Source organism: Panicum virgatum, chromosome 1N (genome assembly GCF_016808335.1).
Source record: "Panicum virgatum strain AP13 chromosome 1N, P.virgatum_v5, whole genome shotgun sequence".
In the NCBI taxonomy this organism is placed as follows: Eukaryota; Viridiplantae; Streptophyta; class Magnoliopsida; order Poales; family Poaceae; genus Panicum; species Panicum virgatum.
The window spans coordinates 48,540,978-48,555,312 of NC_053145.1; the positions used below are offsets into that span (position 1 = coordinate 48,540,978).

Consider the following 14,335-nt stretch of genomic DNA (forward strand, 5'->3'; position numbering starts at 1 on the left):
GATTGGATGCTGGTGAGGTTAGGACTCATGAAGGTGCAGTCCCAAGACTAACCTAGAGCAGAGGCATCGTATCATATGTCTACTTTAGGATCTGTATTCTATACCTAGATCAACGGAGCAGTTTAAAGAGAAGGCATTGGTGTTAGCTGTTAAGTTGTACCTCCCAAGGATGGTTTAAGACGATAAGGTTTAGCCTCACTCTTCAGTTCTCGAGTATCCTTGCTTTTTCGAAAATTTTGCAGAACTTGCCATGTATATATGAGAACGAAAGAAGAGGTCCAAACCGCTACATGTGTATACATCCTTTGGTAGATGGTAACCAGTAGATATCCTTCAAATTTTGGCAATCTTTCCGTTGGCAACAACGTGCTGTTATTCTCTGGTATCCCCTCAAAAGTCAAAACACACAGGAGCCATGTGCAGGAACTGACTAGGCATACATTCTTGTCATAAAAAAAATCCCAGATACTCCGGCGAAGAGGCAGCAACCAGCAATCCTGGGAACGGTACGTGGCCGTCTCCAGGTAACCGGATGCAAAAACATTCCCTGATTCTGCAAGAACATAGGGCCGTGTTAGTTTCTTTAGGCCAAAATTTTTGGACATAAAATCTTACTAATTTGAAGTATTAAATTAAGTCTATTTACTAAATTTTTTGCACAGATGAGTTGTAAATCGCGAGACGAAACTAATGATGATAATTAATCCATGGTTAGCGAATAGTTACTGTAGCATCACTGTTGCAAATCATTGATTAAGTAGGCTCATTAGATTCGTCTCGCAATTTACAACTCATCCGTATAAAATTTTTTGTAAATAGACTTCATTTAGCACCCCATGCATGTGTCCAAACATTCGATGTGATATTTTTTGGTGTAAAAACTAATGATTTAGTTTTCGCCACTATTATTGTTTTCTGATCTGTGTTGCCGCCGTAAGGATGCATGTACTGCACAATTTTGTTTCTGTTTTTGGGTCATTCCCTGACCAATCGACCGGAGTCCAACGAGTTTGAAAAGTCGATAGACCTTTCAGCTAGGAGAGTATCTCCCTCCACCCATCCAGGTTTGGCACTTGCCACAGCCATAGTTGAACAGTAACTTGTCTAGAGCTCCTCGGTCAAATTACAAACAGAGAAAGGGAAAGGAACTTGTCAAATTTGAGTTTTGATTGTAAATGTCACTGATGTGTGCTGCAATGGTCAGACAGCCAAAACTATTTCAACTCGATCAGTCAGGTTCAGCACTTACATATGTCTAGTTTTTTCTTTTCTTTTTGCGATGATTAATACCCCCTCCCCTCCAAATTGTATGTCGTTTAGATGAATCTAGATATATACCTTTACAAAACATCTATAATCCAAAAAAATTAACTTATTAAGTTTCTGTTTGGCGATGATACAATAATCTACTGCAGTTGTTGTATACCTATGGTTTGCAAATTAGCAGACCTACATCACTTATATCAGTTGATTTAGCTCGTAGAATCTTTCAAAGACCTAAAAGGGGGGTGTTTTTCGGCTCCTGATTGAGCCACATCTACAGTAAATGAACACCGTCCGAATTCCATCCTACGGTCCCTCCGCCTTCCCCGTTGATCACCGACCTTTCTCTCTCCCTCCCTCTCTCGCTCTCCCTCTCCCCCGGCAGATCGAGCGGCGGCCTCCCCTCCGCGGCGCCTCACCTCCGCGGCGCTACTCCTTCCCTGGCGGCCTTGCGCGGCGGCGGCGCCCCTCCGAGGCGGAGGAGGAGCGGTTCTCGCGGGGTCGGTGCGGGCGTTGCGTGGACGCGAGGCGGAGGAGGACCGGGTCTCGCGGTGGAGCGGAAGGCCCGCACGCGCCTCCTCCTCCCGGCGGCCATGGGCACCGCGGCCCTCCCCTTCTCCCTCGAATCCCCGCGCGGTGGCCATGGAGGCGGCGGAGCGCTGCTCCGGGTGCGTAGACCGGCGCGGGCGGCGCGGTGCGGAGGAGCGAGCGCGGCCTTGAGCTCCGCCCCTCCGTGCTCCCTCTCCCTCTCCTCTCTGCTCCCCAGGCGGTGCGCGGCAGCGGTAGCGGCGCGAGCCAGCAGCCGCAGCGCTCGGCAGCAGCCCTCCGGCGCCGCATGGGGGAGGGGTCGCGCGCTGCCGGCGGCCGGGTAGGGCTCCATCCAGAAGAGCGCCAGCGAGCATAGGTGGAGGGGCTGCAGTCGCCTCCGGCCGGCCCCCGGTTGACGGCCGCAACCCCCGCCCCTGCTCACCACCTCCAGCCACGGTCGGGCTGGCTCCCGTCGAGTAGAGCGCCCCACACCGCCGGCCCCCACACCGCCGGCACTCCTTCTCCTTGAATCGGGCCGAAGGCTCATCGAGGGCGAGGTCCAGCCTTAGCGCAAGGTCGTCGGGGGCGACCTGCAAGTCTCGCGGCGTCGCCCTGGCTCGGGTGAGCTCCAAACCCGGCCACTGTGGGTGTCTGATGCCATCTCCCAGCTCGTCTCTCAGCTCCTATCTCTCTCTGATATGCATCAAACAGCGGCACCGGCCAGCGGCTCAAGATTCCCTCTGCTTTCTCTGCACTTTCTTTCCCCACGAGCGAAACACAACAGGCAGCCAGCTCTTCATCCACACCAAGCAAACAGAGCATATTCAATCTTCCTTCCTTGAGATCTCTGATTTCCCACCAAAGTACAGTTTTTAGTTTTCACCATAGGCATCTGCCCTATTTGAGTTTTTGGCCTTGTTTACTAAGAAGCAGATATATATAGTTGCATTTTGTAATTCTAGGTATCAATAGTTGACTTTTGATTTTAGTTCCTTCAAATTGCTCTTTTTCTGATGCAGCTACTTCCCCATCTTGAATCTGATGTCTTGCCTCAACTTTGTCATCTACAGTGGAAGATGAAATCTGTAAATTGCGCCAAAAAAAATTATCGACCTTAACTTGTTTTCTATGCAGATTGAGACTGAAAAACTTCTTCCCAGTTAGTTGAGACAGAGATGAACATTCCCTTGGTATGCTTTTCTCAGACTTCTTTGCAACTTCCAGTTTAATTGAGAGGCCTACGCATATTTGCATGTCTGCTTCTGGAGAAAGCAAATAGGTTGTATCAGTTATTCAGTTCATAACCCTTGGCCACCTACGTGGAACGAAGGCATCTACAAAGCAAAGAAACTCAACGCAGTTTGTCACTTGTTTGGCTACCAAGCTAGGGGTGCACTGTCACCTGCGCACCTGTGCTCCTTCAAGGAGCAAGCAAGCAGCAAGCAGAAGTAGATGACCTCCTTGTCAGGTACACAGATGTATTGTGTCTGTGATTTGTACAGGTACAAATTGCTTGGAGCTGGATTTATTCCACTTCAAACTTGCAAAGGGTGAGTGAAATTCAGATGCTACTGAGTAAACAAAATATAATGGCATTTTCTTTTAAGACTTATAGAGTGAAGCGCCCCGACCCAAAGATCAAGGCTAAACCATGTATTAATTACCGAATAAAGTCTCCAGCATAATACATGTTACATCAAGTGGAGTCCAGAGTCATACAGAGCTTTATTCAACATGTACACGAGGGATAAAGCGACAACATAGAGCTACACAGATCAACCATAGGATAACGACTAGCATGACGGCATGGAGGACTAGCTCTTCATCCATCACGGCTCCACTCGATCAGTTTGGGTGCGGATACGATCTACTCGTAGTCTTTCGGCACAAAGTCAGGATCCTCTGGAGAAAATCAACAGGGGTGAGTACAAAAGTACTCAGCAAGCTCCACCTCGCCCTACGGGAGGGGAATGACATGCATAATACACATTAAGCACAATCTAATAGCAATGCAACTAATGGTATGCAACTCTTCCCGACACAACCCATAGTAGGTAGCTCACTAGTTGTCATGACCACACCATAGCCTGTCCATACCGTGGACATGGACCATTCGAATGGATTATACACTCTGCAGAGGTCGTACACTGTACCCACACGCTCGATTGCCCGAACGGACGACCGACATAGCCGACACCCAGCCGTGGTCTCGCCCCAGCCCGGCCGCACAAACCCTCGGGCCCTGACCCCAATGGTCTATACCCGTAAACCATCCCTGCGACCGTCAGACTAACCAGTGGGATTAGACTAAGTCTGGCCCATACCGGAATCTGTGATCGTACTAAAGTAAACTAGATGAGATGTCAAAATAACTCAGTCCTTATGGTTCACCAGGGCAGCAACCATCCTTCAACATGTCAACTCGAGCCTACCACCATGGTAGCACTCACCTGCCAGTCTACCACCACGGTAGCGCCGGGTCCAGCATACTCAGCTGCCCTAGTCTCAGCCAAAACCCTTCATATCCTAGTCTCAACTCTGGATATACATAACTACCCATATGCATGTATGAGCACACTCAATCACTCAAGTACCGGTATATGTAATCGATCCTAAACCAAGGCTACAACTAGACGTCCTCACATGGATGCAACCGCTCACGTAGGGGTCGATGAAACTTGCCTTCGCTTACGTACACGTCGGTGGCGGTGGCTTCCTGCTCGCGGTACAGGTCTTCTGGCTCCGGCTCGCGGTACTGGCCTTCGTACTCCTTGGCAGGCTCCTCCTCGGTCACTCCGTGATCTACGAGTGAAAACGGCACAACCGGCAAACAAACACAAGCAAGCAATAAGCTCAAATAGAGATGAAAATGTGAGGAATAGATAGTATATGATTTGAGGAGAGTTTAGAAAAAAGAGTTATGTGAAAAGGAGTTGATATGAAGGAGATATTGAGTTTATAGTATTGGTCGGTATTTAATTCCGATAATAGAATGATTTGGATTAAGTGCTCACGGCCTGGTGGATGTTTTGGGCCTTTATTAGTGTTGGGAGTTAATGGTCGGGGAGCTACCTGCCATCTCACCTTGGCGCGGAGCAGCTCGAGGAAGAGGGTCAACTGTTGGAGCTTCGTCTCGTGAGTGAGCTGGGCTCGTGAGGAGTGGTTCAGCTAGCGGAACGAAGCGGCTCGGTGTGCTTGGGCTGGTGACGGGGCTCGTCACGGCCTCGCTCCTTTTATAGGCGAGGAGAGCAGCAGCGGCGTCGCGCAGGGACGGGCGACGGCGTGGGCTGCGGCAGCTCGTCGTCAATGCGAACAGTGGCAGCGCTGAAGGCGCGAGCGTCGAGGCGGCAAAGCCGGTGAGGACGCTGCAGTGGCGTGGGCGAGGTGGGGACGCGGAGGTGGGCGGCACGGTGTGGTGCCGACGGCAGTGCGCGGTCCCGTCGTGGGGCCGGCGTGTCGCGCGTGCGCGAGTGTGAGCGAGCGCGGGTGGGGACGGCAGGGAGGGGGCGTCGGCTTCTTTTATAGACGAGGTGAGGCGGTTCGCGCGGCGGAGAAAAATCTCGGCCGGCACTGTGTGCGACGACCCCAATTTATGGCGAGGTGGGTGCCGCCATATTTGCATGACGGGTTATTTAGTATTGTGAGCACTCTTGCCGGCTTCCAGGAAATGGAGTGAGTCATGACGGGTCATTTCAAGGTCAATGGTGTGGGTACTCTGTGGCTTCCAGGGGATGATGAAGTTATGTCGAAGGAGGTAGGCGCTGTCATGATTGTCTAGGAATTATGGCGTGGTACGGTGACTCGAGAGGCTTCTATGGAAAGAGGCGAGATGATTTTTGTATGCTGGTTACTGAAGGGAACGAATGTACTAACGCAAGGCAAGAGTATAAAATAGTTTGCCTAGTAGTTATGTAATACTTCATATGACGTTAGTATTATTTTACGTTATTAGTTTAATTGCAACATAAGTTTTATTTTAGTGATTGTTGGAAATTGAGGTGGCCCTACTAAGTTGAGGATCTACACCAACTCACTTCAGAGTCGGTCAGCTTCTAGTTACTCAGTGTACCGGGTCCTTTTTGACGACAGAGCCGCCTTTTGCTTCCGGGAGGCAGAGCCTACCAACAGATGAAACTGGCTTCCGGGTGGCAGAGCCAACCTTCGATGAAGCCCAAACCCTTTTGTGATCCCGGATGACAGAACCAACCTTCGATGGATCACAACTTATACACTAAGTACTAAGCTTAACCGGAAGACTAACACTTATAAAGACATTTATCTTATTGGAGCAACAAAGTTAACACACCTTGTGGTGGCTAACCTAGCACACTCTACCTATGCTCACTTCTACCATGCCCTTGGATGTGTGTGGGATGGAGTGGAGTAGTATGGCATGGCAAGGGGTGGCACCCTCCTTATATAGACACCCATACCCTCTTGGATGAGTGACACATGTCACACTCTAGGAAATTCCCTACAAATATCTATTTCTAGAAAATTCTAAGTTTTACCATGACAAGAAAATATCCAAGCTTCATGTCTTCTTATGATTCTTGTGGAGCATTCTAGAACCTTGTCATGGTGAACAAATTATGCCATGGTTTATACTTATTTTTATAGAACCTTCTAGATGTTTGCATTGTACTCCCTCCGTTCGGAAATGATCTACATATTTTGACTAGAGAAAGTCATTCGAAGTAAAGTTTGACTTATTAATCACTCTTAGAATATAATGTCAATTACGAATAACTCAATGTCATCTCAAAACCTCTTTGAATACATATGTATTGACATAAATTTTATAAACTAATTATACATATAATTTAACTAATTATTAGTCAAAGTTTATAAAGTTTGACTTTTCCTAGTCAAAATACGTAGATCATTTCCGGACGGAGGGAGTATATTTCAACACTCCCCCCCTTAATTGTGATGAAAACTGGGATGTTACATAGAGTGATCCTTCGAATTGGCATGGGGGATTTAAATCGTGATCTTCTCTATAGCTTGTGATATAAAATGCATCAAGGGGTTATGTAACTATAAAATGCTTGCAATATAAACTCAAATCTTTGCTATAGTTTTTTTTCTTACTACTTTAAACATGCTCTGCAGCACTTCTCTCTATCTTAGGAAAATTCGTTTTTGCTAGCATGTGTTAGGCAGTCAGGCTGTTTATTCCACTGTAGCTGTAGCTACTATATTAGTTGTTACTAATTGAGTTTGCATTTGTGAATGCCCAAAAGTCAAGTGGTTAGAAATCTATCTGCATTCTTTACTTCAATTTATGGCATATAGGCAATGAGACCCATTTTATTCTAAATAGTATTTATGGTTACAAGATTTGGATATTTAATCTAGGATCTATTGCATCATGGCTTTGCTAAAAAAAATGGTTTACAAATGAGATCTATTATTGATCACCCGTAGCACTGCTACCTATAAACAGGTAATATGGAACCAATGAGTTGCCACATAAATTATTTAAAAATGTTCAATCAAAATTGGTTAAATACAAGAAAGCATTACAACAACCACATGTGCAACGCAACAATCTCTCAGCTTACTATCTGCTTGGCATTCGCACAAACACCAACTAATATTGATTACAAAGCTCACTTGACAATTTAACTCTTTTCAATATTTAGATGGACAAGAAATCAGTTCGCGGCCTCGAGCTCCGCCGCGCCGAGCTCAAGTGGATCTGGGCGGTGCCCGCGCTCCTCCCTCCTCGCCGGTGACCAGGAGCACGCCGTCTCACGCCACCACCTCCTCGCCGGTCCGCCGTGCCTCCTTCCCTTCCTCCCTCTCTCTCTCTCCCCATGGAGGCCTGCCTCCCTCTCCCCCGGCAAGCAACCTCGCGCCGCCGTGCTGCCTCTGGCCCCCCGGGGACGGTTGGCCTACGCGCGACTGGCGGTGAGCCCTGCGCCACGTCCGCCGTACCGAGCGTCCGCTGCCCCCAGTCCAAAATTTCGTATAAACATTTTCACCCTTTCTAATGATCATTGGTCCACAGGTCACGGCGCGGCAACGCCGCGCCAGCCTTTCTAGTGGTTCTACTAAATTGTGTATTCCTTGGTTCTTATGTATGAAGTGTCAGTTGGTGTCAACTATTAATTATTGCATCTATCTCAAACTGGATGTTTCATGAATCGTTGCAGATATGTTAGAAGAAGGACGACTTACTTTATCAGGCATTAGGCTTCAGATTATTCATGTACCCTATCCAACCAAGCATGCCCTTGTCTGTATTACATTTCCATGTCTGTGTTGTGTAAAATTGTGTCTCGATCAAATTGTAAACAAACAAAATGTGCTTAAATTCAAGGCCCAAGTTTGTCCTTTCTCACTGCATTCCAACACTTAGAACATTTCACTTCATCTCGAAATCGGCAACTTTCAGCCAATTTTGGCTAGCCAAAAGAAATTCGAATCTTCAAAATTATCATCGAAACTTTCTTCCATAATGAACTGTGTAGCTCATACTACAAGTACTGTGTTTGGCCAAAACTTAATGTTTAGCTAAAAATTTTAAAGCAGAAGCACCGATTTTATATTTTGACTTAGAAATTTTAATGCTTCATTGCTACTCGACCAAAAACAAACACTTGGAAATTTCATCGAAGTGTTTTAAATTTTGATTTGTTTTTGAATTCAATGCACCAATTTGACTTTTTTCTATCTCTGCCACTCTTTTGCACAAAATTCACCTCATTTCTCAATTCAAACTTTTAAATTCTCTATTTGGCCAAATTTGGTCCAATTCAAACTCAAATTTGACACAAATTTAACCCTTGTGAACCATGTGCATTTTTTGCCCAAATCATCACCATTTGGACCATGATCACCATTAGATCTTGCATATGGATATTAACCACCTAGAATATCACATTAATATAGTAGTTTTACTAGATTCTTTATAAAAACATATGTATGTCGCATGTGCACTCTGCTAGTATTTATTAAAAACAAAAAGAGTAATCAAGATCTACCCTCCCAAAAATGACTGCGAAACTAGTCAACGAGGTTTTCTCTTCCTGGAAGAAAACTACGGCGCGTCTTTCAACAAGAAGCACAAGGAACAACTTGGCCACATCAAACAGAACGTACTGCCCTGTTTGGTTTGAGTGCTAGCGTAAGTAGTACAAATTTTGACTAATAATTAGGAGTACTAAATAAAATCAGTTTACAAAACTAACTTCACAACTCATGTGCTACTTCGCGAGACGAATCTAATGAGGCATTTGACCGCACAATTAGAGGATGGTTATTGTAGTATTACTGTAGTCAATCATTAATTAATTATCATTATTAAATTCATCGCGAAAAGTTACGTCTATTTGTGAAAATATTTTGTAAATAAACTTTATTTAGTACTACCTCCGTACCTTAATATTTGACGTTTCAGACAAAATTTTACACTACAAATAAGCTAAAAGTTGATGTCCTAACGTCATTTAAAAAAAATCGGAGGGAGTACTTCATGTATGTAAAAAAATTCGTGTTACGAAATAGCACAGACGAACCAAACGGAGCCACAAAACATGATTTTCGAGACGATCCTTCATGACTAGTAGTACTACAAGGACCATACGCGATACGCCACACGCAACCGTGGCATTTGACACGTCGCATACACTGCCCAGGTCTGCAGCAGACCAGCAGTCCCTACGTGTCAAAATTGGAAGGATTGGGTGGTGCTGATGAGGTCTGGACCTTATCATGGTGTCCCAATCTGTCTACGTGGAACATGTACTGTTCCTAGATCGAGGATGATGCATTGGCATCAGATATTCAGATGGTACCTCTCAAAGGTAGGAAAAGAAAACTCACCTTCCTACGTTAAATGTAGAGGAAAGATGTATCTTGGGCGGCAGAAGTTCTCCAAAATTTGGCAATTTTTGCTGGCTGCCACGTCCTTTTATTCCTCCCGAACCACACGGAGCCATGTGCAGGAACTGACCGGGCAAATATTCCCGTGATCAGAATACTCCTAGGATGCCCTGATACTCCAGAGAAATCCGGCACTTGGTACGTGGCCGTCGCCAGATGATAACATTGCTGAAACTTCCCTGCCTATCGATCAGTAAGCGAGGCAGAAACTCCACAGAGTTTCGGCACTCTTTCCTACTTCCTTCTTCAGAAAACGAACGAAGCACCAAGGGAATCAGCTTTTGCTGTGTGGTGCTCGTGTTTGCAAGGCAAAGTCAGATGACGCCTCAGGCGGTAGGACAAGGATTCCTCCGGGCTCTGGAGGAGCAGATGGACGGCAGCGCAGTGGTCGCCGTCATGTGCTCATCCCGCACTGGTCACCGAGTCACACGTCCACGGGCACGGAGCTTACCCATCTCTCTGTGACCAGGACAAATGCAGGATATCCGTTTCTGTCGATCGATCGCCGTAGAGCCGATGGCAATGGTGACGCGACGGCAATCTTTTCACGCAGATCGTTTCTGAACCTGAAACTACTAGTGAGGATTCACCAACATACTACTACTACAAGCTAAACAGCGAGGATTTAAGCCTCGGCTGACTAGCTAGCAGATCATAGTACCCTTAAGCGTATCCTAGTAATTGTAACTTAGCAGGCATATAAATCACAACAAATACTAAAACAAGAAAACAGAACTATGGCAGATTCGCTTGGAATCTGCCACTACAAGTTTAGTGCTGGTGGGTGGGGATTTGAAGTGTTCGTCGATGTCGCCAGTGTCAGTGGAAATAATAGTCTCTCTTCATCAACCATTCTCACTGCCTTTTTTTTTACAGGAACCATTTTTAGTGCCATTATTGTGTTCCCTCCATCCTCCAATGGATGCAGAAGATTTAGAGGTCCACCCGGCAATGATTGTAAGCTTGGAAGTTGGAACCGTGAACTTTGAGTGCTCCGTCGAGATCCGCGCATATATGATCGAACATCGAAGTGGTTCTTTTTCTTTCTTTTTTTTGTGTGCTTAGACTGGATGCATGTGGATGCTCACTAAACGCACTTTTTTCTGGCGACTGATTGTTCGGTCAAAATCCAAAAGGGCTGCAACATCGTGTAGCACTCCAAGGAGATATGATTCAGATAAGTGGCAGCCCTTGTCATGTTAGATGATCCTGAAAATACAAGTTCAGTGGAACCTTTTTTTGAAATATTCCAGTGGAACTTCCAAAAGGTGAAAAGGGGGTTCACTGAACGGCAACCCATGAATTTATTCAAATTCTAAAGAAATCAGATTGTTTCCTATGAAGTTGTTTGTTTCAACAAGCTCGAAGAGAATCGAACATCTTTCCTGTGAAAGTTCTTGCATTTTAAGCATCCCAAAATCAGTTTTTTTTTCTTCCTTCTACGTCTTTTGTTTTTCATCTCCTCTTCCATGCATCCATTTGCTCTAGTCGAGTCAACTCCTTGGGTAGTCCTACACTCCTACTCCTACACGGACGGCTACAATCTCCATGGCCGCACACATGTCAAGCAAGAGGATAACGAGGCATGGCAGACACCCGATACTGATTCTTCCTAGACACAGCCACACATGTCTCCACCACACCAACGCATCTCTTTCACTTGCTAGCCTCCAAACGTAATGCACCTGCGCGTCGAGCTTGGAAAGATGCTCCTATCTATCGAACCTGGTAGCGGCCGACCCAACCACATTGATTTGTCAGGAATAGTATGCATCTGTTCTGGACTTCATCCAGGTCAATTGTAAACAAGATTCATGGTGAATTGATCGGTGCATGAAACCACAAGGCCAAGGCGTGCTGTGCTCTCTCTTTTTTTTTCTTTCGAGGAATTGATTGTTTGCACATACCAAAGTGGCCGTGCGTCCGCACTGCGGGAGCCCAGGCGGGCAAGAAACCAGATGTTGGCCGCGTGTGGACAATGCTGAGCAGCAGAAGCAAGTGATCTTGCGATTTGGACTGGCCACAGAAGGGGCAGTTAACAGGTTGCATCCGGGGCGATGTGGCGGTGGTGGAAAAGCGCTCTGCTGGGCAGCCGGTGACGATCGATGAAGAAGCCGAGCAAGTGTTTTCGCTTGGACTTGGTTGGTGCCATGGATTTACAAATCCGTATATAGCAGTTTCGTCTTGGGATGGCAGCATCCGCAGCAGTGAAAGGGGTCCGCAGAGCCCCGATTCCCCTTGCATCCGGACCTGCTGCATGTAGTAGCTGAACTTGTTGCAGAGCCTGTTGGAGTATCTTCAACTCATTGGCTGACACGCTTGATAGTCTGAAAGCCCATGGAAGATCAAACAGACAGATCCAGCCACAGATGAAAGTTTGCAGGATTTTCACTCTGACACTCTGACGTGACGTTGATCTTGGCTCATGTGCTCGAGACGTGACGCTGACATGCGGACAAGCCAGAGGCTACCGTTACCCGCCAAACCAACGGCTGAAGCTCAATCGGATCTCGTATTCTCGTCTGCCGCCCAGCCGAACGCCGCACGGACGCGGCCCACGGCGGCAGCGCGGCATGAAGAGCTCGGCGGAGCCGCGCGCGGCGGGCGACGTCGACGTGGAGCTGCTCAAGGCGGTGGCGCAGGCGTGGCACGCGCACTCGGGCAACCCGCGGCCGTCGCGGGCGTCGGAGACCGGCGGCGACGACAGCGACGCGGCCGGCGCCGGCGCGCGCCCCCGCGCGGGCGCGTCGCGGCACCGACCGTCCCGGTTCAAGCTGGAGGCCATGGCCGCGGCGGCAGCTCCGCCCCGCGAGGCGGCGCGGGACTTCGCGCGGTCGTTGTGGGACACGTACGAGCTCGTCAGCGTGGCGTGGAAGCTCGAGTCCGGCCTCGTCATCGCCGACCACGCGGCGGCGGCGCCGACCGTGCCGCGGGGCGGAGACGCGCGGGGAGCAGGGAAGCGGGCCAAGGAGAGCGGGCGCAGCCTGAGGAGCCTGTTCCTGCGCTCCACGTCCAGGAGGTTCGGGGAACCAAACAGCTAAGAATGCACATTTGAGGTCTGTTGCATCGCAGTTGTGAAGTTTGCTCAAAATTCAGAAAGGGCAAGAAAGAAAACAGAACGATCCGTCACAGGGACACATCAGCACCCCAAATTCCCATGTCTTCCATAGTTTTCGGCATCTGAACGAGCTCAGTATGAATTCCAGCGCTGCTGCACTTGTCGATTTGGGTAAATCATTTCGAGGTTCAATTAACATTCACCTGTTTGCAGTTTTGTGCGGTGCAGGGGCTTATGCCACGCCATTGTCTCAAAACCTCATGATGTTGAGCATCTCCAAAAATGCCCAAAATATCTTTCTCTATCTCTAATACTAAATCTCTACTACTAAAAAATTGTTATTTGGCTAGGTTACTTTGGAGGATAATTTTCATCACCCCCGGTATTACAAAACCTAATAATATTGTGCATTTATTCGGGTCATGGCTGCAGGGTTTTATATGGGAAAAGAAAAAAGTTATGTTCACGGGCTTATGTGCGCTTCTCTGGTCAATCTGGTTATCCAGAAATGATATAGTTTTTCATAATACTCAAAAACAAACTGTTCTCCAGATCCTTTTCAGGGCCACTTATTTTACCAGGACATGAGCGATTTTGCAAAAGGTGGAGGACAGAGGCTTGATTGCAGATGCATGTCGCGCCTTGGAAGTGACGGCGATGGACATCTTTGCACGGAACGGGTGGCAGTTTAGTAATAGACTTTGTGGCTTGTAATTTGCTTCTTGTTTAGCTTTCAAAATTTGTAATAAGGGCTGGATATAACTCTTTGATATAGAGGCCGGGATATTGTTCAATATTCCTTTATCTAAAAAAAGGGAGACAAAAATTTGCTTGGTCATCCGCCTCATGTGACCTTCGTCTCATCCCACAGCGGGAGTCGGTGCACCGTACAATGTGCGGTAGGAACGCCGCCCGTGCGATATGTCCATTGTCTCCTCCACCCCCCCACCTGCTGCCGGCAATGCCCCCCGTCCCCTCGCCCCGCACTCGCGCCGTCGCCCTGCACTCGCCTTCGCCTCGCCCCCCTCCCTCTTGCACCGTTTCGGGTGCTCTCGCCTCCCCCCGTCGTCCCACTGCCCGCATCCTAAGGTCGTCCAATGCAGTGCTTATTACAACAATTGCACCCATAACAATTGCATCTCACCTTCCACCTCCGAGAATCATCATTCGAAACCAGCCCTCTCCAACAGGTGCCGCACGGATCGAAGGAAGCCCCACCGCGTGCTACAGCCGCCGCCCTCCCCCTCCTCTCCGTCTCCTGTTTCGCTCGCCGGCTTTGTGCGAACAAGGCTAGCAACGGCAGCACCACGTGCTCAACTCCGCCTCGCGCTCAACCCCGCTTCGTCACCCCGCGCACACCGGCTCAACAACCGCGGGTGGATTGAGCCAGCGGAGTCCATTTGTGCCACCTACCACCAGCAGAATCCATCTGCACCGGAGCGTGCCACCCCCCTCATGAGTTCATGATCGCCCACCCCCAGCAAGTATAATGGGAACTGAGGCCCGATCTTTTGGTAGGTAGATGATAAGTAGAATTGTGGAGATCACGACGTAGATGATCCAAGGGCTCCGACCAAGTAGATCGTCTCCCTT

General features: G+C 48.0%; 1 protein-coding gene across 1 annotated transcript; it reads left to right on the top strand.

The window, feature by feature from the left end:
• Positions 1 to 12,222: 12,222 nt before the first annotated feature.
• Positions 12,223 to 13,580, top strand: LOC120656296. Its single transcript, XM_039934348.1, has 2 exons — positions 12,223 to 12,913; positions 13,295 to 13,580. The coding sequence occupies exon 1, from the start codon at positions 12,258 to 12,260 to the stop codon at positions 12,723 to 12,725; it is 468 nt and encodes a 155-aa protein (XP_039790282.1). The 5' UTR covers positions 12,223 to 12,257; the 3' UTR covers positions 12,726 to 12,913; positions 13,295 to 13,580.
• Positions 13,581 to 14,335: the final 755 nt, after the last annotated feature.